At 46.9% G+C, this 25,104-nt stretch overlaps 1 protein-coding gene, 1 non-coding gene and 2 pseudogenes across 2 annotated transcripts; 2 read left to right on the forward strand and 2 right to left on the reverse strand.

The window, feature by feature from the left end:
* The first annotated feature begins 3,681 nt into the window (after nt 1–3,681).
* On the forward strand, nt 3,682–18,662 carry LOC123416991 (annotated as a pseudogene).
* Nucleotides 6,007–19,598, reverse strand: LOC123416992 (annotated as a pseudogene).
* Nucleotides 6,498–6,584, reverse strand: TRNAS-UGA. Its single transcript has one exon. It is a non-coding gene; the product is annotated as a tRNA-Ser (tRNA).
* An 88-nt stretch (nt 19,599–19,686) lies between the features above and the next one.
* Nucleotides 19,687–21,278, forward strand: LOC123416988 (NADH-ubiquinone oxidoreductase chain 6-like). The gene has a single exon (XM_045106845.1). It carries the CDS (start codon nt 20,170–20,172, stop codon nt 21,106–21,108), a length of 939 nt encoding a protein of 312 aa, XP_044962780.1. The 5' UTR covers nt 19,687–20,169; the 3' UTR covers nt 21,109–21,278.
* Nucleotides 21,279–25,104: the final 3,826 nt, after the last annotated feature.

Below are 25,104 nucleotides of genomic sequence, written 5' to 3' on the forward strand. Positions count from 1 at the left end.
TGAAGCGGACATGTCGAAATGACAGCATCGAAGATATCTATATACACAGGAACGCTTATTCCGGACTGCGTTCCGGAAAAAGTAGCCTACTTGACAGAAAGGGCGGGCACTCTCGGCTCGGAGGTAGGCACTCTCGTCTTTCAACCCCACCGTCACTTTGAATTTAGTGGGGCACTGTTTACTTACAGCCTCTACGAGTTGCAAGTGAATGGGGCCGGTGCGTGGTGAACGGAAGGGTTCATCAAGCCATTTCTCGCCTTAACCCCTAAACTAAATAGGAAGAGGGGTACTTGACTAATAGGGGGCAATTGCATTGCACCTGACTGTGAGGGACCTCTTGATACCTTATGTTCACTTCCTAACTAGTAGCCGGTTTCCTGTCGCGGAAGCCTTTTCCCAGTGCGCGGAGCCCCAATGAGGAAGGTGTTAGTGCTTTCTCATGGGGTCAATAATGCTAATCCCTCTTTTTGTGCCGGGAAGAAGATAAGAAAAGGCGAAGCCTTCTCTTGGTTTCCCAACCTGTTGCTTCTAAAGGCTGCCCTCTCTCGGCTGGATTTTGGTCCAGCCTACTGCGAGGATCCCGTATCCCGTACATCGTCTTTCTCCCTCCTGGGTTCCCGTGGTTCCTATGCCGCCGCGTTTCCCGGTCCTTTTCTTTTAGTGCTTCGACCCGAAGCGATAGCTTGACGCGTTTTCCGTGGATAAGATGGCAGCGCTCCAGCTCACTAAAGAATGGGACGGCAGTGGTCCGCCGGCAAGCTCGTTCTGATCCTGGACGCAGTACATTGGAATCCTGAAGCACCACCACGAACGCTACCGCGCGTGCGCCTGCGGTGCGGTAAGGCACCACCCTGTTGTGCCAGCAGCCAACTCCGGCGTGTCAGCTTAGTTATCCTCATCAAGCCACAACCTTGATGTCTAGCTTCCCAACTGGTAGACGGTTCCCTTTCCCCCGGATCAATGAAGAAGGGAGAAGTCAGTTGATTCTTCCGAAGAACCGGAAGCGAAGCGCTATGCCGGGGCGAGGGGACGGGAAAAGAAACTGCTCCGAAGAAAGATATTGGGGTTCCCAATGCTTCTCCACGCCCAACGAGATGCGCCAACCTCGGGATGCTTTACTCCTAACCCCACGGCGGTTCCGAGACGGAGCTTAACCTGAGTCTCGGTTAAGAACGGCGATGATCTACGTTTCACACGGCGCACGATTCCATGGATAGTTTCATTCGAGATCGTGATGGAGGACATAGCTTACGATCATCGGCTTTGATCATGCCACTAGGCATTTGATTAGGACATTGCACAATGATCCGAACACTTTGTCGCATCTCTTCGATACGGATACAGTAACGATCATAGCGATCTCCTCTGGTACCTACTGGTACGTCAAGATCCGATTGGTCATGAACATCGTAAGGTGCTGCTCTTCGCGAATCCCAGCATACCCCAGGTTGGGATGGGTAGGCCCACCACTTCACTTTTGCACTTTCACTTAGGCCCGGGCCAAGTCAGTGGGGGGACCCTGTCGGGCTCCTTCCCCCCCAAAACAAACTGTACGTGGGAGTTTCCCTTCATACGGCTCGAATCATTCTCAGATGCCCCGAGAGGCATCTTTCCTTATGATCTGGTGGTTCACACGCGCGCAAACGAGCACCGGCCGCAACAGCAAGGAACTATGACCAATAGAGTCAGACACAGAGCGTCATACTTCTTTATCTTGTGATGGTTGAGGAGTTTCTTTCTCAGAGGGTGCGGGACGCTTGCGGAGTCCGTGCCTTCCGTACCACCACAGGTCGTTCTTGGGCAGATCCCGCTCCTAAACATAAGGGAGGGATAGGGGGAAAGGGGCCCTAAAAATCATATAAATAGGGTTGTAGAAAGACCACTTTCATTCGACGTTCCGGGGCGCCCGATTCGATCGACGAATTTGGCGAGCTGATCCGCTTTGATCCAGGAGAAAGCCCAGTCAGCCACCTTTTCGGTGCAGGTCACGTGACCTACAGCTCGGCCTTCGCTTTTTGAGACTTCCTCTACCCACATCTCTATGTGCCCGCAGCACTTTCATATGGAGAAAGATGGGCTTACCATGTTCCATCAATAGCACCTAACCTATGCCGATTTTGGCGGACCGTGCTCCACCCCGGTGAACTCATGCGGTTCCGACGTGCCCAGAGGCCAGAGGCGAATCCGTTCACGGTCCGTAGGACCAACACCATTCGAAGGTTGATGGCCCGCCCCGCCTAGAATAGGAATCTTTGACTGGGCTTACACACATTCGCTCACTTACGCTGTCCCCCCTCAGCTCACCCTAGCCCCGGGTACGTCGTCTCCAAGGCTTCACACAAAATCTTCACTGACAACATATGCATGCTTTTGTAGGGTCAGGCAGAACCGTTGTTGCCTGATGGGAACTTCCCCCATATTGCTATCAATGTCTTCATGTCGCACGACCTCTTAACATTACACCACTGAATCCCCAATCCTTTGCTTGCTGTGCAGTGACAGTACCAATATCCACTAATCGTTGTTTCCAGATACGGTTGCCGGTTGACATCTCTTCTAATTCGTCGATACGAGAAGCAAATTGTTGTGTGGAGGAATCAATATCTCGACATAAGCCAAGAGGCAGATCTTGTGCCACTCCACCAGGTCGTATGAAACTGGCATGCATCCTGGCTCCCGGGACTCTTTCATAGAATTCCAACAATTTCTCCCGCTCCTCAAAAGCCCAAAGGAACGGAGTTGATGCTCCCACATCCATAGCATGAGTAGTTGAAGCAAGTGAATGATTTGAAATTCGAGTTATTTCACAGAATAACACTCTTATATATTGAGCTCGTAATGGTACCTCACAATTCAAAAGTCTCTCTACGGCTGAAGAATGAGCGTGTTCTTGGGCCATCGTAGAAACATAGATAGGGTCAACGACGGAACGAACAACGAAACTTTACGACAGCTTTTTCGTACACGTTCACTTGCATCACATACACAAGTGCTCTCTGAACCGTGCAATAAGGTCACCCATAACACGGCTCTCCCACTGGAGTTACCTTAGCCCCGGGCCATGCTATTCCATGATATTGGAAAAAGTTGACTAATTATTATCATCGTCTTGAAAGCTGGGCGCCTTTTGAATATGAGTGGGGCTCCTAGTCTAGGCGGCGCCCTCGTGGAGCCAAACCGAAGGAAGAGCAAAAGGGCGAGGCCACACCCGGCTTCGAATAGGAGGGGGGCTTAGCTCTGGATCCCGCCTGCTTGCAGAAATGAATGGATCAGAAAGGGGGCTGGGTTCTATTTCCGGGCCGGGCAGGAGGTGAAGGCCAGAAGAAGAAGAGAAGTGCGCCTTCCCGGTAAGGAAGAGGATAAAAAGGTGCTGTCATCTATCTCGACCTGTTTCCCGAGGCGTTGGAAATGAAGACCGGCTCAGAGAATCACTGGCGTGCTTTCTCTCCCCCATCGTTTCGCCAACAAAGAAGTCATCCTTGACTTGACGATTGACCATTCCATCCCTACCGAGCCGCCTCTTCGAAGTATTTACCTCTGCCTTTCTTTTTTTAGAACATACCCTTCAAATCAAAAAGAAAAAAAGAAAGAAAAGTTCCTCGTCTGTGATTTAATCGGCCCTAAGGGAGTTTACTCGACCCATTCTCCAGTCTCCCGCACTGCTCAAGTGTGCGACTCCGTATGAGGACCTCCTTCCCTTTTGCTCTGCCCACTCTCCGTTCACACGGTTATCAAAGCGGAGGAAGGGCGGGCAGCAGGTACCACGAGCCCTCTGTCCCACACATCTATCAAGAAGCAAGTGTAGTTCACCGGTTCCACCGAATGCTCCTATCTCTCGGCAAAGATCGTGTGAGTGTGCAGTTATGCTTCGGATGCTTCGCCATGGAATAGATCGACTCAGTTCCCCTTCTTTTCCGGTGCACTCGCTTTGTATCTCCGACACACAAGGAAGGACGCGGTGGGAAGAAAGCTGCCCTAGCCTCTGTCCGGTCGATCATTCCGCTGGCATCTTGCATTCACGCCTCCGTTTGACTGCCGCTCGGGAATGTAGTTGTAGATACGTGAGTCTTAGTGGGTCGTTGGCTCCACCTCTTATCTCCTTCTACGACATGCTGTAGTCGTCGCCATATTCAATATGTCACTTAGTCATATCTGCCTCGCAGCGGGTCAGCACCTCCGAAAGAAAGGGAGGGAGGACTTCATTCAGTGACTCCGCGATCGCCCTCTAAACGATCAAAATAAGGTAAAGCTTGAAGATAAGTTTTGTACTCGATTAATTTCTCAGTCCCTCTAGTCGGGTGGGCGCCGGCCGGCCGGATCCCCCTGAAAACCGTACGTGCGGGTCTCCCCGCATGCGGCTCACGCCATTTGAGGTGGCCCAGCCCAGCATTCATTCGCAAATCCTGTAGTGAAATTGAGACTGCTCGACCTCGGAAGCTAATTCGCGTGTAGGCAGCGCTGTCTTAATACCGTTGACTGTATCTATTCATTGATACATTGGCTCGCTCCCCCCCTCTTTTTTCAAGAATGAATGAGCCGCTCGGACCTTCCATTTCCGTCAAATGACCCGGCTTCCCCTGGCTCTTCCACCGTCCGGGCTCCCTTTCCTCCCTATGCTCCCCCGGCGCAGGCCCACCACGCTTCGCGCCTGCGGCGTTTTCGCCAGACGGTCTTTGCCAGTAGTGCCATCCTCCCCGCAGGCTGTCTGTATGGGTGGGTTGTCCCTTGCTGCTACGTTCTGTTAGGCGCTATGAATTACAGGAAATTCAGTGGTTGACTTGGACAGCAGGCGGGTTACACGTTCCACTGTGCCGAGATGTGAGGTGCAGGTGGTGATGATCACCCCGGGGTATGCGCTAGCGCCCTTGACGGGCACTCCAGGACCCGCCTACGCTCGTGAAAACCCAGGTCGGTCCTCCGACCAGATGTGTGGATAACGAGGCCACCTTCACAACCTTCTCCCTTCTATCTTTATCCAAAGTCAGGTAGGGCGGTTCGCTTGAGTTGCTCAACCGTCCCTTTGCCCGGTGCTCATGACGCGCTACGGAACCTCCACCGTGCTAGCGGCATAGGAGCCTACTCAGCGTCAGCGGCTTCGTGCCGCACTGGAGTGATCCAATATGTGGTTCCGCACGTTCCACCACTTCTCCGTTCATTTCCAATACTGATCGTGAAACACCATGAGCAGCAGGATGTTGAGGTCCGGAATTCGAAGTGAAATTCTTGATTTGCCCGTTCCTAGTCGTCATGGGAAAGAAATAAGAAAGAAATAAGAAAGAGATTATTCCCCTAGAGCTTGTCCAGTACCACCAGTACTCAAAATGCATCTCCGCGCGTCTACCTGGCGCTTTTATTAGCCGCCTTGCATGCAAGCGAAGCGCTATTGGCGGCAATTAATAGCTCACTGAGCGATGATTGATGCAGTCAGTCAGTGCCCTCGATTATTCTATTCCTGATAGAAGGATCATGGCGCCCCGGAAGCATTCCATCCAGCAGCAGCATCTCCTTCAACCACGCGAGGACAAAACTGATGTTAGCTACATTCGAGCGTTCACCGCACAGAGGCGATCTCGAACACTACCTATGATAATAAATCCAAAGGAAAGGTCGACAAAATGATTCAATCTGACTTTATCGGTATTCTGGATTGAGTAAAAAAGGGATATATGAAGTTCAAGGCCTTGCCAAAACCGTCATGGCCCTATTATGTATAGGCCGTACTAAGCCAATAGCGAATAACAAACTCTTTCCTGCTCCCTCGACCTTAATTAACTCCCCCATCCTGCCAAGCCTCAGCTGCCAGCCCATTGTATCTAAGCACACTGCGGCAAATTGATACAAGTAGCTAAAGATCTCGCATCCGACATCTCCGGCCGAACGGTTAGGCAACACTAGGGCGCCTGGGTCAAAATTCCGCTTACCAAACAAGATGTCGAGAGGCGAACTCTGTAATTCCCCTCCTGCAAAAGTGATAGCGGCTGTAGCATCCGTGTGGAAGAGGGTAAGCTTTCGGCAACACCTTTTTCAGATTGGAAAGGATGAATACTTGTGTTGGGTCCTGCAGACCAGGATAGCCTCAGATCAAAACCTAATAAATGTACCTGGGGTTGATCATATTTTTTGGGCAATAAGTATTCAGGAATTTGAGCGCTTATGTAGCTAAAAACTCTGCCACCTGAATACTTGATTCATTAAGGTCGTCACCCTATACCCGGAAGTCTCTATCGTTTTCTTTGTCTGTTAAGCTTCACAGGGTTGGGACTCCCTAAATCAAACTGCAATCGTTGTTTATCAACCACTCACGACGACACCGAGATCTTCGACTTAGCTCCCACAGGTCATCCACCCGGGGCGGAAGATAACGAAAGGGAGACAAAGTCCTAACTAAATCAACACACAATAACCTCAACCTTCTACCCATTCCATCCATCATATCAGTCGAGTCGAGGAGATTCGTTCTTATCTATAGATAAGGCAAGAGAGAACTTATGACCTCGCGGATGGAGAGGGATTCGAACCCCCGGTATTCCTATCAATACTTCGGTTTTCAAGACCGACTCTTTCAACCGCTCAGACATCCATCCCTGCGCTCGCCCGCCCTATCTATCTGCGCGCTGGCAGGTAGGGGCAACTCTATGTGATTCGCTACGCTTGCTTGCGCCCCACCCCGTAAGCTGACTCTATTGCCTAGCGGTTAGCGACACTTTTCCGGTAGTACGAATCGCTACGCTTCGCTTCTTTCTATATGATAATATGCACCGTCGGTTGCTGCGCTCCCTGCGGGTAATAGCAAGAGAGTGAAGAACGAACGATCCTCAAAAAAGTCAGCAGTGAATGAGTCCGACTCGAGTTCGTGAGTCAAAGGCGTGGCAAGAGAGCGAGTTCGACTCGCGAACGATCCGCAAGTGAAGGACCGATCCTTTAACGCCAGTACTGTTGCGAGACTGGTACTTGGCGGCTCACGAGCAACATATAGAAAAAGGTTGCCCATCACTCCCTCGCTCCTTTTTGAAGGCCCACCGCTCCCCCTTTCTTTAAGTATCTATCCCGGCTTGCATTTTGGGGCGAGTACTACAGTTCCTCCATAATCACACAGAACGCCCAGCTTCGCAGAGCTGCTCTCTCCCCAGTCCACAGCAAGGTGTGGAATCTGGATCTACTGTGTGTTCTGACTCTATTGGATCAAGTCAGATACTAAGCCTTCTACTACTACTACTTAGGAGATCAAATGCTATATTTCAGAGATTGGACTCTCTTACTGTGTTTTTTCAGGGCTGTTCCCGAGCCAGGTTCCCTGGATCCATTCTTACCTAAATGGATGAATGAAGAAGGGGGCGAGCAGATACGACGGCCACACACACTTCTTTTTAGCCGAATAAAGCCGGATCTACTACACGGCTAGGATCAGAGAAAGATTGAGAAAGCAAGATCAAACCTACTCTACTGTCGATTCTAAAGGTAAACAGCCCCCGAAGACTTTATCAATGAATGGATCAAAGAAGTTTATCTATCTAAGTCATCGTATATAAGGGAAGAAGCCCGCCCCTGATCGAAGAATGAAGAAGCTAGCCCGGGTAGACTTTAAGAGCTCTTGCTCTGCCTATCCGTCTCGCTCCGTCTTGGAGGTCATAGAAAGATACGAAGGGCCTACTCTTTTAATTAAAGCCCTACTCTTAATAATAGTGAAAGCCCCCTTCTCTTACCTACTTTGACTCATATCTTCGGTATACCTCAATACAAGACAAGCACTGGAAAGGATATTCAAGAAAAACCGGGCTATCGCCCTATCTAAGCGGGTTTCCCCTCTCCCTCCACACCGCATTCGAATTATAGATTGAGTTGATCTCATTAACCAATTCTAGTGTCCAAAAACTACCATGAAATCTCCTGCGAAAACAAACCATTCATGAAACTCATGCAGGAGCATGCGGTGGTCACATTAATGGACATGCGCTAGCTAAGAGAACTTCTTAAGTTAGGGTACTATTGGCTGGCTTACTATGGGGAAGGGGAGAAGGCAAGCCGCGTATGGATTGATCCCTAATTCAGTTCATTTTTCGTGGTTTTCTTTCCATCTCACAACTTCCATTTCTTGAGCCGACCTTGCCCGCTGGAGGTATGATTCCGATCTTTGAATCGAATTGGATTTTTTGTCTTAAAGTGAGGGCGATGAGTGGGGAAGGAAGCTGACGATTTTATTAGTGTGTAAGGTGGCCCCGAGAGCTGAACCAAAGCCGGCCGTTTCGAGACCAGGGAGCTTTAACAGTTTCTACTTAAACTATGTGTTCAGCTATGTGTTCAGATTATGCTATTTTATTAGTAGCTTTCGGTCTCGATTCGCCCTTACCTCGGAGGGATCAACTACTTCGCTTAGGCAAAAGATTGAAAAAGTCTGTATCTGTCTACATGTGCCTCCGTCTATGTTACCCCTTCCCCGGAAAGGAGATTATACGTTTAGTAAAAAAAACGAGAATAAAAAATCAAAAAGAAAGAAGAGAAAGAACTGGGAGTTGGCGCCTACATAACAGGTAGCTTGCTTACCAAGCCGTCCTGGCAAGCTCCTACAGTTCTCTTATTACTCTTGACTTGACTTATTAATAAGAAAACTACTCACTAACAAAATGAAAGACGATCTAGAATCTACCCAAGAAGATAGAGAGTCCCACATACGAGAAAAGGTCACAAATGGAGTTGAACCAAGTAACATTGCAAAGGCATAATGATAGTAGGGTCGGGATATCCCCGCCCTCCGAACCGGACGTGAGGGTCTCCCCTCATCCGGCTCTCCGCAGGGGAATCTCCACTCACTGCTTCCCCTAATATCCTCCCTTTACCACATCATGGGGGTTTACAGGAGATCCCAGAGACTCGCTCGGAAAGGCTGCTATACCAAACATTATTACTTAACTACAAAGAAAGAAAAGACTATAGTAGTCACTAGACTGACTATAGTAGTCCGTCCGGCTGCTCTTGCTTAAATCATTACTCTTCATTCTCCCGTGCTCTAGCAATTGCGCTCCCTAGACCACTACCATTTAGTTAGGTAGGGACAATCAATCCATAGTTACGGGAATAACGGAATACATGGGGATAAAAAAAAATAGAAAAATGCAGATTTTCTATGAAATCCTTTCTTTCCATAGATGTATCTGGTCTGAGACGGTACAGTACTCTACGAGAGGAATGCAATGGGATGGATGGTAGAGGGCTGCCTGCGCCCAAAAGCGATGATTCACTTGTCCCCTTGTCTATAGGGACCTTGTGGCATACAACCGCCACGACTCCTGCGTTATAGCCGCCCCTTTCTCTCTTTCTTTTGACTGCCTCGTGGACGGACGAAAGAAGGGAAGTTACAGAAGGGGGCAGTGAAGGCTCGCCAAGTAGACAGCAAGCCCCCACCCCGTCAGTCCTGTGTTGCCGTAGCGTGCCCTACTTCAATAAGGTATTACCTCGCCGATTTTAAAGGGGATGGGATTGGATTCATTCACTTGCATTCCTGCTAGCACTACAAAAAGCTCCGGTCTTAACGCCCCTACGGAAGCTGTGCAGCCTTTCCTCGGGTTCGTAGAGTCGGGTTTCCCGTTTACCCACAACGGAGGAGCCGCCCCCACCAACCAAAGCAGGTAGGCGGCCACGGTTCATAACGCACTCTTCGCACAACAGATCCACTTTGAAGTTGACTTATTCGCTCGGCCAATCGTCGGAATGTGTACGAGATACCATAAGGGCCCAATATCTCAATAGCACCCTTGTCTAAAGCTTCGAATGAGACTGAATATCCGAAACGCAGGAACGATCTGACTAGAAAGTCATTCAAAACTTGATCGAAGAACCAGCGTTTATTGAAGAAGCTATAGAGTCGATTACAAAAAGTACTAGTTTGAAAGGCTCGTTGGAATTGATCCGCTACGAGATTTACATTATACGCTAGAGAAGCACCTGAAGTACTAAACAGAATAGGTATTAGTTTTGTAATGGTTGGGGCAGCAAACTCGGATTCGGCAAGAATCTCATTTTTTGGTAGTACGAAGGGGGAATTGGCCCAAAAATTGGATAGGGGTAAAGACGCAGCCGGGTGCCGGCGGCTTATTCAAGTGCCCCCCGAACCGCGCGAAATGGTCGCCTATTACACGGCTCACAAACTCTGCCTGGGGTGGGGCTACCTATTATTCGTAGGCGGTACGTACGGCGCACGCAGGGCCTCGGTTTGCTGCGTGGACTGTCTATGCATTTCCTACAGAGTGTAATGGAACCCAGCTCAGCTCCGCCGAGCCAAAAGAAAAGAACAGAACAGCCGGAGGCGAAGAGTAGAGTATAGCCAAGGGGCTTTCGTCGTCCGTAAAGGACCTAACGGAAGACCGTGCTCCGAAGTGTGCACTTCGAGTTTTGTTTTAAGAACACTTGGCCTTACCCCTTCATTTTGAGCCATGTCTAGGTAGAATCGGCAAGATTGAACCGAGGCCCGCCCGGGCACCGCCGGGGGACAACCAGACCAACCAGTAGGCTTTCTTTCCGAAGTTTCCTCCCGGGGCCCTTAAATCATTGAATTCATAGGCATAGGGGCGTCCCAGGCAGTGGTTCATTCAATGAGAAAGAAAGACAGGAGGGCAGGATTCGTCGTGTCGGGCTAATTCATTCTGGGAAAAAAGGGGGAAGGGAGTCACCTGAGCTATGCGAAGGGAAGGAAGTCGTGGGCTGAGCCGGAGGTCACTTTTCCCGATCCATCCCGAAGGGTTTTTTCCCTCTCTCGCCCCATCATCGTACCCAGTCCTGCTATCGGCTCAGCCCTATCTATTCATCTCTTTTTTTTTACATGGAGATTTTTTGGATCTCTCTTGTTCATAGATCTTGAAAGCGGATCAATAGAAATTTTTCAAAGGATCTATCTATAGAAAGATCTAGATCTCTATCATCATCTATCTCTATATCTAGATATGGAAGAACCCTCGAAGCCTGTCCCCGACGACGATGCCCCCTGGGCGAAAGGAAAGGGGCCGCCATTCTCTTTCTTTCCTCAATCGTTCCGATCATTTCTCTCATTCCCTTTTGTTTGTTTTTTCGGGTTGGTTCGTTTCCTCCTCCTATCTACGCAATTCTCTGTCTTCGTTCGTGATCATCTTAGGCGAAAGGATAGGTATAAATTTTGTGGAGGGGCGGCTGTGAAAGGGCGATTCCCCCTTTTCCATTGAAGTAGGGAAGGGGGTGATTGATCTTTTTTTGAATCAGGCCTTACTGACCAAGTGGTGGTATAAGCTTCATTGCGGATGAAAAGAAGTCCTTGTGAGCGGAGCTACAAAAGGAAGTTCAAGCTCAAGAAATCCTCTCAATAGGGATTGGGCAAGCAAGCTGTTTGTTTATTTGATCTTACCCGGTTGTGAGACGGGACGTGAAGTCAACCAAGTACATGTGTGTTCATAGTGTCCCCGGCACCTTCCTCCTAGCTGAGTATGGATGCTGAAGTTAGCTGGAGTGTGGGGCGAGTGCGTGGTAGATGGAACTCCTATTTACCGCATTTCTTCTTGCACTTCCAACTTGAAGAGGAAGAAGCATCTCTCTTTGCATCTTCAATAGATAGGAAAAAGGATCTTGACCTGAAGCCTTCGACCAAAGAAAGGGAGACTTGGCGAAGTCAGAGGTGGTTTTCCTTCCCTAGATTCATGGAAGGACTTTTTGAAGTTTGAGTGAGGAAGGAAAGTAAGGAAAGCGGGAAAGGTCCGATACAAAGGAAAGGGTTGCGAGGCTTAACGATTTAGAATATAGCTGTTGAGGTGGCACCTGTTCCCCCGGGGCAGGGGTATATGCCCGTAGCTTTCTTCTGTCACTTCTTTCAGATCAATGAAGTGGAAAAGTAATAGAGTAAGGGACCCTTGTTTACAAAGAAAGCTGTCACTCCAAGAACTCGAAGTCAAGCATCTTCGGGAATATCCAGATTAGTCTTCAACTAGAGAAAGGATAGGAATCTCCTTTGCTGAGTTTTCTTCTCCAGCGGATGTAGCGGTAAAAGATTCTATTCTTTCCGCGGTCTAGTTACGTCTTTCCTCTCCCTATCTAAAGAGCTCTATTAACATAGACCCTCTCCTGACTCTCTATCATTTTAAGAAAGCAGCAAATCCTTCTCTCTATTCTACTATCCGATCTCGTCTGTTGAAAATCGATCTGAAATATGGTCATATCTTCGTTATCCCAATAGTAAACCTTCTTACTTCTCTTCGCATCTCGAAAGACGCAAAAGATCTGTTATTAGCTTATTTATAAGCTGTCGAAGGTCCTTAAAAGCCTTGATTTTTGGCTTACGGCTTACTTGCCTTTTTCCTTAAAGCCTATATAGACAGACATAGACTGAGGGCATTCTGGGCATCCATGCTCCTGGCAATGGCAAGATCCGAGATGTCAGTTGCTTGTCTTCAAGCCTCAACCTTATTCTGACTCCTACTAGGGCAATCAGGTTTAAGTTAAGCCCGAACAGCTTAGTTTTCCACTTCTCTTCCGACACAAGCTTCTTTGCCAAGCCTTCCCCATCAACTGGAAATCCAGTAAGAAAGGCAAGGGGCGCAACGGCAAGGCAATCTCAAATCATAATGGGAGTTTTAGGTTTCTTTAGATAGATTCGCCTTTGGGGTTGTTACAGAATCGGTTCTTCAAGAAGGAGCTCTTAGTACGGTGGATGCATCGAATGCAAGCTGTAAGGAAGAATAATTCTCTTAGCAGACAAGAATGAAATTCAATTAGTCCCACACTTCCCGCAGGAATCGAAGAGTACGCAAGCACATTCATTTAATGGGAAAGCTTTCCTTGGCTAGGCCCCTATGAAGAAAGATGCCAATTCCCAAAAGCAGTAACAATAGCAATAGCAGTAGGAGTAGCATTAGGAATTAAGACCGTCAGGCCTCATTCATCAAAGTAGCAGTCCTTAGGGGCTGAAAAAGAGCCCAGATTCCCCGCAACAAGCTTGGAAAGGAAGAAGACACGAAGGGAGGAGTTCCGCTTAGCCTTTGCTCCTCTTTGATAGAAGTAGCTCTTTTGTTTGCCAGAATGGCTTGTTAGCAAGAAAATGCCTTCTTAGGAAGTGAAGAAGAATACGCCTGCTTGAGAATGCCCTCTTGTTGTTCTCGAAAGATGGAGGGGGGCAGATTTCACTAAGGAAAGGAACTGAACTAATGGACGAGGAGGAAGAGAATATAGAAAAATTGCCGACATTCAAGCATACTATAGATGTTCCAGAACTGCTAAAGGGAAGTTCTAGTAGAAAGGACAACTAAGCGAAAGGCCTTCTTAGAAAGGCGGAGTGACAGGTAATGCCCTATTTCCTAACAGTGAAATCTAAGATCAGACAAGAAAGAAGCTAAAGGCTAGGCAAAGAAGACGAGGGAGAAATCGTAGGTGAAAACGTTGGGTTACCAACTCGGGTGGGTTCTCACACCAAGGTTCCTTTGTTTCGGGCAAGCCCAATTACAAACAAAAGAGAAGGTCGGTCCCGTACTCAAACCAAATCAGAAGGGCGGTACTCACTCGGATGGAAGAATCCCAGGTCGGTCCCATACCCGAACAAAGGCTAGACCGAAGGTCCCGTCCCACGGGTTAGGTGCTTAGCTGAAGGTGGAAGGCGAAGCCAAGGCAAGAGCAAGGGTTGAAAGACAATATAGAAGAATTCCATCTCCCCTATTTGTTCCATTCTCAATGGTTGGTCAAGTTGAGATGAACTACGGGAATCTATATATGGACTTCAAGGTCAATCAACCCATGCAAGGAAACTCGACGGAATTTGTTTTTTTATGGATTCAAGCAAAGAATGAGAAGTATGGCTTGGCTAGGGAAGCAGTAGTAGTGGCAGAGGTCGAGCTTTGAGATGAGAAGAGGGCTGAGTCGTCTAGCTTTTATTCCAAAATCACGTATCACCGATCAGCCTATTCGAGAGGAGCTGCTTGCCTTGCCCACTTCAATAAGGAAGACTCCATCCATCTAACCCATATCCATTGGAACCAGAAGCGAGTGGTAAAGTCACCCTTTGGCTAAAAAAACGATTTGTATGCGTGGCGCAACACACACCTCTGCAAAAGAAGAGAAAGAACGGAAAGAAGCAGGCCCACAAGACGACAAGTGGATTGAATATCCTTTGCTTTCGTCACCGGTGCTATTGAATCCGCATTTAGAAGAAAGAGCTCCGGGACTGAATTGCTTTGAGTGGGGCTTGCCCATTAATTAGATCACCTGAGTAAGCCAAGAAAGACGAAAGCGATGGATGTATGTGACAAAGAGAACTTATGAACATGAAAGCCAGCCTGTTCCCTAAATATTTTAGGAAGCGAAGAAGACAGAAAAAAGTTCGGTAATCTTCTCCCTTTGGTAGGCATTTACCCAAGGCACTGATATTATGAGTCTCTCGATTATACGTGAAATAGGGAGTTCAAGGTCTTATTCGTCTTTCTTGGCCTATGTGAATATGAGCCAATTCCGGAAAGTGAATAATTCACTATTGAAAGTGCAAGTCGACGTTCCTGATATGAAAGTGAAAGTGGAGTGAAATCTGGATATGAAGGTTCAAGTCCAGTTCCAATCTGGATATAAAAGTGCTGTTCAATCGTCGAAAGTGATCTCTCTTTTGTTGTTCTCTTTTAGTCCGCTTTTCTTTTTTCTTTCTTTGTTGAATTATTTATTTCTCTTTTGGTATGTTGGTTATCTAAAAGCATCTGTGACTTTTTTTAGTACTTTCGTCACAACTATGGCATTGGCATGGGCCTTTGCTCAACTAGACTATCAGAGCTCGATCATGGCAAACGAAGGAACTCAGACCCGATCTAGACAACTTGAGGAGCAAGTTAGAGCTATGAGAGAATCCATGGATAAGATCCAAGCAGATCTAGCCGAACGGATGCAACAACAGAGTGAAGAGTTTCAAGCTCAAAAACAATTACAACAACAACAGTTTGAGAAGCAAGTAGTTTTTTCTATTTTTTAAATACAGAGAGAGGTTAGTGGCTTCAACCTCACACAAAGAGGGATAGAGGCAACACCTTTTGACGCCAAAAACTCCAATTTAGACGAAAACTGCAGGGGCAATAGAACAATTTAGAATATGCAGTAGTGTTAGTAGTTTTGTACATCTATTAGGCATTTTTGCAAATACATGGAGGGGAGTGGCCTGTGTAACCAAGACAATACACCTCAACGTCATCTTATCGAACACATAAAGGGGACTGGCCTCTTTCACTAAGACAACAATTATGGCCGTGTAGATGCAGTATTCGATGTTTCACAAAACAAAGACAGAGGAGGTTGTAAGAGAGACCTTGTCAGTGCGAAGGAGAGGAACGTGTCGAGAAGAAGACACCTGTCCGGAGAGGTGCAAAGGAGAGCTGCGAGAGGAAATGCAATTCAAAGGCAATCCTTTGTTGTTATCTGGTCCTTGATAGAAAGAGGACCTTATGAAGAGTCCCTCACCTACGGATCACTGAAATAGCCTAGCTTTCCAAGCCAAGTGACCTTACTTACTGTAGTGTAAGACCCACGGGGAGAAGCTATAGCTTTGAGAGTTGCTGAATTAGTAGCTGTAGCTATGAGAAAGGAGTAGTGTTGGAGGAAGATTTAGGCTCAGCCAATTCAGTCAAGGGTAATTTAGTAGATACCTCTCCATCCCTCTCTCCACACAACCAGCTTAATATGACCCAAAACAGTCATGTTCCCAATCTTACCCCACAACAAGCTTCTTGCTCAAACCCTGGATCTGGAAACCTGACAAGCTCCATGACTCCAGTCATCCTAGCATCAAGTACTGTAGATACTGGTGTGAAAAACCTTCTATGTCGTCAACAACTAGGCCTATCATAATTAACCCAAGAACCTGTTTGCAGCCAGTACCAGTAATGGAGTCATACCCAAACTTTAGGAGCCACAACCCACCATTTTCCCTTCCTTGCTTATGGTTTGCTGTCCTCGGGAATGGTATCTCCTTGAACAAGGTAGCTGTGTCACATATATTCCGTTAATGGGATGGATTTTCTGCTTTCGGATGGTGTGATTTCAACGTTGAGTACCTACTAAGAGTTAGTTCTCGATGGGCAATAAATCATATTGATGAAAAATCCACCAAGGAGCATGAAACAAAACACATAACTTACATACCATTGTACTTAGAGCCAATAAACTACCAAGAATCCTCTGTCTCAACCACTTTCTTCTTGTCTTTACATCGATTTCCAAATATAGGAAGGGAAAGTAACGGAGAGCAAGCAAAAGAAAGAAATCTATCAACGACCGACTTCGGACTAGAATCTAGAAACATACCTAAGGGAAGAAAGCATATTTTAGGTTTACTCCTTCCATGTCTAGTAGGAGTGCGTGCTTCTTATTGCCTTTTGAGCAGTAGTTGTATACATTCCTCACTCAGTCTAATTAATTATCTTTCTCCCTACCCAAATACCAAGGGAGGTTTATGAGTCGTATCCTCCTTACGAGATAGCGGAAGTAGCATTAGCGGGAAAAGTAAGCTCCTTTTCAAGCCTTCTCTTTCGTAACCTTTGATTAGTTCCTTAGATGCCCTTAGCAAGAATGATGCAGGAGCAAGAAAGTCTATTTCCTCCGCCTTTCAAGAATCTCGCTATTCAAATAGCACAGTATAAAATGCAATCCATAAGTCATGCTGGTCAATCAATGACAATGATAAGCTCTATAAAAAAAAAGAGTCTATTGCTCTTCGACACGTTTTATATCTACTTCAGTCATGCTTTATTGGAGTTATCTGACGCCAAGGAGGAAGGAATAGAGATTAGGATCCTAGCCTTGTTCCGTTTGAAGTTCCTAAGAGAGGTTACAAAAGAAAGGGATGCTCAAACCAAGGATTTGGAGTCTTATTAGTGCATCAATCTACAGAAAGGTAGGGGGGCATACCTGTGTGAAAATGGAGTGTAAAGCATATTCTAGATATTTCACTTCGAATTTCTTCCTCTTAAAAGAGTCAAGTCCGCAGGGTTCCCTAAATTCCCCAGGAATCAAGTGGGACCGGGAGATCGTTGTTCATTCGGTGGTTGGCCCTCCCCCTAATAAGTACCTACCAAGAATTGGGCCAGTTAGTTCAAGCGGTACCGAATCACAAAGAACAGTTGAGTTTTCTAATTCATCTATTATTATATTTTTTGCATTTCTAGAATAGCGTTGGAGCCGGGACACACATTTCTGCCCGAGTTCCAACAGCAAACCAAATACGTTATCGTGGAAAAGCCAACACAGAAGAGTTTGTGTGCTTTTTATTTTCACATGAGTTTCACATATGTGATGGTTGGTTGGGAGGGTACGGCAAATGACTCTAGAATCTTTCTGGATACAACCACTGAACCGGAAAATGGCCACTATCGTCACCGAGAAAATACTATCTTGTGGACTCAGGCTCTACGTTTATGCCTTAAGGTCTTTCTCCTTACCGTGGGGAGCGGTACCACTTGCGTGATTCTAGAGAAGAAGGCGGTGTCCCGACCACAAGGCGGTTAAATTCCACTGGTGCTTGCTAGCCAGTCAAGAACGACTCGAAGACCGTGGGAAGGTCTTCACGCTACGCCGAAGACGACGATGGCTCCATACCGGGTGGTAATACACAGGTATAGGATTTCCTGTAATGATGTGAAACTGTATATTTCAGAGAAATAGCTCAGTTCGAGAGGAAGGCGGAAACAGTTCCGGTTTTATTAACCTGATTCCTATTCATTTACCGGTAAAGGAAGGAATTCTTATCTATTTCTCGAGGCAATTATACTCATATCGACAATATGAACTGCATGAGAATTAGCATATAGAAAGAAAGCTTTACCGAATACAGGTCTAGTAGGTATAGAGCCGTAAGCGTGGTGGGGGTGCCGGTGCTTAGGCAGATGCCCCATTGTTCATGATGTTGCAATGAATCCAGTGGATCATCCTCATGGAGGAGGTGAGGGGCGCACGAAAGGAGGTAGACCTTCGGTGTCACCTTGGGGAAAGCTCACCAAAGCAGGATTTCGGGCAGTAGTAGGGGTGGTGAAACTTTAGATGTCAAATGACACCAATTTTTCTGCTCAAGTTAGAACGTAGTTTTTCTAAGTTAATTGGCCAGTTCCTTTTAAAAGGAGACTGGTTTCTTTTTATAAGCGATTGGCTTCACTTTAGATTTGTTATCGTAATTTCTCTTTTATTTATGGGTTGTTATTTATTATTTCGATTTTTGATAAACGAAACGAATCCAAGCCCGACAAGTAGAATTCCATTCGGTACCTTTGGGGTTTTCTTTTTCCTTCTGGATGACGACGTCACCGCGTCTCCTTATTGTTATTGCGATGGTGACGAGGAACAAAGGGCCGGGGAGATCATCGAAATTACCTCTAGCCCGGAGCCAGAGGGGGTCGTCGACACAACGCCAACCCTGGTGGTGGGGCACTTCGAAGGTCTGGAGACCCTCCTTGAGATTCCCCCTTTACCGGAAACGCCACCCGCAGGTCCTTCCTTAGCTCCAGAAGAAAGGGAGCAAGCCCCCTCTGTTGGCCTAAACCTCGATCCATCCCAGAGTAGCCGCCGGCTGGACGGCGGCGAACGGGGGGCAAACTCCTCAAAACGAAGTTCTACTTTGTCTTTGGAAGAATTGGAAGAATCGGACTCTAAGTTTAAAGTAGGAGTAGAGTCTTTAGAGGCTCGCTTAGAAGGAATAAAGAGAAAAAAGCAACTGCAAGCGTTCGGGGCTTCTCCTTTTGAGACCGCGAAAGCAGAGCTGGTTACGTCCATTGGGGAAAATTCCCAGTTTCGTGTGGGACTGCTTTTGTCTCTGGATGTCAAATGCCCCTTGACGGGCAAACGGGAGGCTCTCGAAAAGACGATAGAGGCCATCTTGAAATGCCAAGGGAAGAAGCCCACAGACTCCCTAGCGTCTCTACTCGACCTAAAATGCGATCTCGAGGACCCCGAAAAACTCGAGACCGCTCTCCGTCCATATTTAGGACGGTTAGGGCTATTTTTTAAGAAATAAAAACCTTCTGTCGATTTATCCACACTTCCATGACTTCTAGAGGAAAGCTAACTGCTTGCTGGCTGGGAGCTGTATGAGCGGTAACGTCCACGTACGGCTCCGTGAGAAGGTGGACGGAAATGGCCTTGTTGTACCTCACTCCCGTCTTCAATGGGGTCTGCTCTTTTTTTTTTAGGAGAGTATGCCAATATGATCTTAATGAGGTGCGGGGCTTTGCATCTGACATTCGTTGGGCTTTCCTCTGCGGGAGCCCGCGTCCCGGCCTTTTTGTGCAATAAACCCCTCCGGCCGAAGACTAGTGATAGGTGGTCCCGCGGAGCTTTCGGAGAAGGGTAGCCTAGTGTGTAAGCACAGCAATGAACCGCGGCGAACCCTCAGACGACCCTTCTAAGATAAGGGGGGAGATCCTCAGTAGTGGTGACCCTTTGACTCTTCCACTGACTTATATATGTACCGAATGCTCATACGGGAAAGTGAACTCCTGGGTCTGGAACCTGGGGGGTTGCTCCGAGAAAAAATCCTTTCTTTCTCGTCCACTCTAGGGGGTGCGGACACACCTGCGCGGATTACAGGTGACGGTTACAAGAATGGCGGGGAAGTGAAGAGTACCCGACGACATTCAGGGATGAATGTAGACCCATCGGGCGGGGATAATCATTCCGGTCCTGGGAGAGGTGGCGACACCAGTCTGAGCTGAGGGAAGCCAGCCAATTGAGTCACTGAAACGACCGCAGGAGGCGCACCCTAAGCCCAGCTTCTCGGAGCTGCTATTGCGAAATACGGCTTCCTTAATATCCAAATTTCAACAAGGGGGCTGGGCTGCTCGCCTTCATAGAAAGGCGACCGGGCCTAGATTAGATGTTCGCCTTTTTATAGAATAGAAAGAGAAGGTAAAGGGGGGGGTTTGGAGATTCTTTCAAGAATGCATGGCTTCCTCCTATTCCGCTTCAACAGAAGCCCTTAAAATCCTGCTGCTATGGCAGCAAGGGTTATCCATTTCATAGGCGAGGGTGGGGGAGAAGCAAGCCGAACCTCTGATCGACCCGGACACGTCAAAAATTCTCGGCGCCGAGAGAAAGACGAGATTCAGTAAGTAATTCAGTGAGTGCTTTCTTTTATAAGAAGAGCGTCGGCTTGGAAGAAGAAAATGAAATACGAACAACCGCGCTGGTTGTAATAGATCGACTTGAATGCGTCTTCTTGCTCCAGCATTCAAGTTCCATTTCAAGGGAGGACGACGTACCATGATACTTTCTGTTTTGTCGAGCCCTGCTTTGGTCTCTGGTTTGATGGTTGTACGTGCTAAAAATCCGGTACATTCCGTTTTGTTTCCCATCCTAGTCTTTTGCGACACTTCTGGTTTACTTATTTTGTTAGGTCTCGACTTCTCCGCTATGATCTCCCCAGTAGTTCATATAGGAGCTATTGCCGTTTCATTCCTATTCGTGGTTATGATGTTCAATATTCAAATAGCGGAGATTCACGAAGAAGTATTGCGCTATTTACCAGTGAGTGGTATTATTGGACTGATCTTTTGGTGGGAAATGTTCTTCATTTTAGATAATGAAACCATTCCATTACTACCAACCCACAGAAATACGACCTCTCTGAGATATACGGTTTATGCCGGAAAGGTACGAAGTTGGACTAATTTGGAAACATTGGGCAATTTGCTTTATACCTACTATTCCGTCTGGTTTTTGGTTTCTAGTCTGATTTTATTAGTTGCTATGATTGGGGCTATAGTACTTACTATGCATAAGACTACAGAGGTGAAAAGACAGGATGTATTCCGACGAAATGCCTTGGATTCTAGGAGGAATATAATGAGGAGCATGACAATTCCAAACGGAAGCAGAAGGTGCTTTTCGTCCGGAGCGGGGGGACCGCCTGAGAATTACAAAGAAACCTTTAAAAGGTGGATTTTGTGCTCAGAATATAGGGATTTCCCTGGCTTAAAAAGCAATATAGACAAACTTATTGCATTCCTTTCACCTTCCGAGATCCTATTCATGGTGCACACCTTTCCCCGGGACTTTCCTCTGCTCGAGATCTTGGAACCACGGGATATCCGCGAAATAATCGCTCACTCGCACAAGCAGTGGAAGCCACCCAAAAAGGGGGGCTAGTAATTAGTTTTTTTTGGTAGGTTTGTTTTGTTTTGTTTCTCGAATTGGTAGGTTTCTCGAAGTAGTTTTAGTAGGTTTCTCAGGAAATAGAGATACCGAGGCCCACCAACCTACTACTTGTTGGTTTGGTGGGGAAAGAAGAGCGGGAACGAGGGCTTCTTTCACTGTTTCCCTAAGTTCAAAAGTGAATGTGGAAACGCTGTCTATGGTCTGGTTATAGCATCCCCTTTCTCAATTCCTTTCTGGTCAATAAGGATGGTTATAGCCAGCTTAGAAGGGAATTCTAAATGTAAGAAGTTGCTGGATGGTTTGCTCCAATGAAGAGGTACACCTAGGTAGGAGGGAGGGAGCTTTCCCACTTTGCAGACGAGTAGTTCTGCCGCTCCGCGTTGGATAGGAAAGGGGTGGAGAAGGTTCATTTATCAGGAATCTACTTGTTGCATAATGCACATGCCACAAACGATAAAGTGGAAGCACACTCAGATGAAGAGGATGGTGAATTGATCAATAATCCCATGTCTTTTTTTGCTGAGAAATCTTGGATCAAGACATACAAGGCAGCATTGGTCAAACATAGGACTACCTAGGCTAGGTCATTCATTGCTTGGTCCGCTATATTCGTTTTGTCTTCTAGTTCTCCACAGGGACTTCCTACTACTCCGCCGAATCTCTCATCTGAGAAAGTAGGTCACCTGGGTCGGGTAAAGCAGCGTAGATAAGGCTGGAGTTTATGAACAAGTTGATGTCTACTAGGGCATTGACCGTACAAGCAGGTAAGTATAGGGCTCGGCTAGGAATTCGTTTATGCTTATATTTATAAGCTTTCTTCTCACTAGGTAGGGCGGGCAGTTGGTCTTATTGCCCTGCATCATATGAGAAGGAGTTCTTCCACGAAATAGAGGTCGTCTATGGTCTTTGTGGCATTGATGGATAGTACTGGTCTGTTGTCAACAAATAGACTGGCTAGGTCACAGTCTGCTAAGTCTACTAGTGGGATATGAATATGCATTAGTAGTAGTTATTGCTGCCGGATTGGTATTAACAGTTGGTCAAGTCTAACGTAACGTTTTTTAAGTAGAAGGATAGGGCATTAATTACCTGGGGTCGATAGGTACACCTTTATAATAAATTATTAGCACAAAGCTCTCATCTCACTTTTCATAGGTAGGCGAAAACTCTATAGTGATAGTGTAGTGTATATTGGCTTGGATTCTTTCTATTGTTATGGGAAAGGCATATCCCCACCCAGTTCTTCTTCGTCTTAATTAATAACTCCTTCCTGAACTTCAAAGTACGATAGAAACTTACTTATATCTCGTAGGAAAACTAGAGAATGAGCCATCTCCATCTCGTAGAGAAACTAGAGAGGTGCTGGGCGCAGCTGAAAGGAAATCCAAGAAGAGTCCATGAAAGGCTAGCACGATTAGGATCCTTTGTAGGGTTTATCTCGGAAGAGAAGGCTATGAAGCGAACATCTCTTCTTTGGGAGAGAGGGGAAGATCTATGCAGGACACTTAACCCGTGCCGGAGGACTGCACACAGCTGGTACAACCTCGTGTGGTACATTTTACATGTTCTTACAAGTCCGATGGTACAGTTGACCTAGTATCGAATTATTATAGATTCCGTTGGCAGCCATTGCCCCCCTGCATGTCGTCTGACACGACCGAAACGAAACTTTACACCCCCTAGCAGCCCCCTGTCGGCATCGAAAACGGAGGGAAGTGCGCGTGCTGATGTTTAATCATGCGATGCCAATGATGTAAGCGCGGGCCCGCAGGTGCAGACAGGTTCGTCGGGGGCAAGCTTCAGAGGTGGGGGGTACGATTGTGGAAGATTGCGTGGAGGCAGGGGTTGGAGATGTGATGCAAGGGTGCGGGGAATTGGGTGGAAGGACAGTCGTTAATGTGGAGTCAGGACGGGCGTGAGGCAAGAAGTGGAGGGAAGTGGGATCTAGATTAGAAGAGATAAATACGATATTCCTGATACCCGCGGACGATCCCTAGCCTAGCTTGGCAATCCCTTGAAAATGCAATGCATTTTCCCTTGAGATGAAATTTCTTTTTCGGTGGCAACTCAAAAAAAAAAAACTCTCAAATCAACTCACGCATATTCCCTTGCTTCTGTTAACTACGCATATCTCCTGTTTCTATACTTGCTAGCTAGCAACCTCTTATCACACAGAAAGCGTGACATGAATGCATACCCCCGTGTATACAACTCCTTACTATCTCTAATATACCGTTGCTTGTTCGGCGCATAGACCTATTATTATTATCGGTCAGGCTTTCCTTTTGGCAGGTGATTACTATATATAATATAGCGGGCTTTCCCTTATCCGTTCGCTTAGGTATCTGACTGTGTAGCGTAGTTCGCCGATTCCCGGGGCCGGCACGGCACAACCGGATCCCCATCCTTAGCCAAAGTCCGTACTTTACCCCGTTCCTGATCCCCAATGCCAGGGTTGAATAGTAGCCAGCCATGAGATCTATACTTTATCCATTGGTCAAGTAGCATAATTGTTTACCTGGTCTTTCTTCTTGGATAGATATGGCCCTACCTTCCTCTTGAGGAATCCGTTCATGATGCCCTGGCTACACTGACTGGACTATGCTGTGCGCTTTCGAGAAGATTCACACTACCGGCGAAAGGAAGCGGATAAGCTTATCACGAACGGCGCATCCTAGGACAGATAAATATGTATCATCCCTTTTGGAGATGACTACACTACCGGGGAAAGAATCCATAAAATACTAGTGTGTTCAATTGGAAGATCATAAGTAGGACGGATAATATCCAAAGACACCAGTCCATCCAATTCCCTAAACTTCAATCAAATCAAGAAGAAACTAAAGAAACCGCGGAAGAAAAGCAATGGTTGTTCGGGGATAGGTCCCGCAATGAAAGTATTAATAAATCTAAAGTAGATTGGCAAGAAAGAGCAGTTGGTCATCTCGGAAAGATAGATAAAGCTAAATCTAGGAAAGCAAGCTAGGAAACCCTAGATAGGAGCAATCCGTTCCACCACTCCTGAGAATTTAGGGCATAATCACCCGCGGAGCAACTGGGGTACTCAACACTGTAGTAGTACAATCGGTTGTCTTTCTCTAGCCAATAACACGGCAAGAGGTGGACGGCAATTAAGTTGAGGGTAATGACAACAAACTAAATCCCAACACTTAATGCAAACGGCTCTGAATGGTCTAAAGATACGAATTATTCGACCGAGATGGGTTTACCTCACTCGTTTGTAGAAACACTTTCGAAAGAACAGACAAGATCCACCAGATAAAAAATTGGTACGCCACGCACGGCTGCTCCGGCGAGCGACGGGGGCACGGGCGCGGTGTTTCTCGCAGTTGCTCGATGGCTAGGGGAACGGATAAATCCCCTTTCGAAATGACTTGATTATCCCTCGACTAGGAAACAAGAGTACTCTTGACCATAGGAAAGAAGCTAACTCTGAAAAAGAGAAATGGAATCATCGAGATAGGAGCTAGTTCCTGGATTGAGAGAGTTCTGCCCAATGCCTAAATTGGATGGTGGATCTTCAGCTTTAGCGAGTTCACTCGTAGAAATGTCCGTTTGATTGCTCCTCGGGTGCTTCCTTCTTTCAAATCTAGATTTCCTAGAATCATACCTTCGTCCATTCTTGGCAAGCCTTCTTCTCTGATGGTATAGATGAAGACACCGGATCCCCATCCTTAGCCAAACCTTCAATTCAAGCTAGGGCAACAAAGGTTTCATCAGAAAGGGATGGATGGCCTCCACTCACAGATCCACTTTCTTTCGGGGCCATCAATAGAATAGTTCTGTTCTTTAGCCGACGTTTTTCCTTGCCGTCTATATCCGAGCGGTTCCCTTTGGCATATTTCACTTGCTTTGCTACTACGGTACCCGCATTCTTGAAAGAAAAAGGGATGGATAGTTGCCCTTAGGAGACAGATGGTGCCCATTTATCCATAGAATAGGTTCAAGAAGATGAGACGCATTGAT

Source organism: Hordeum vulgare, unplaced genomic scaffold (assembly GCF_904849725.1).
Source record: "Hordeum vulgare subsp. vulgare unplaced genomic scaffold, MorexV3_pseudomolecules_assembly, whole genome shotgun sequence".
Classification (NCBI taxonomy): domain Eukaryota; kingdom Viridiplantae; phylum Streptophyta; class Magnoliopsida; order Poales; family Poaceae; genus Hordeum; species Hordeum vulgare.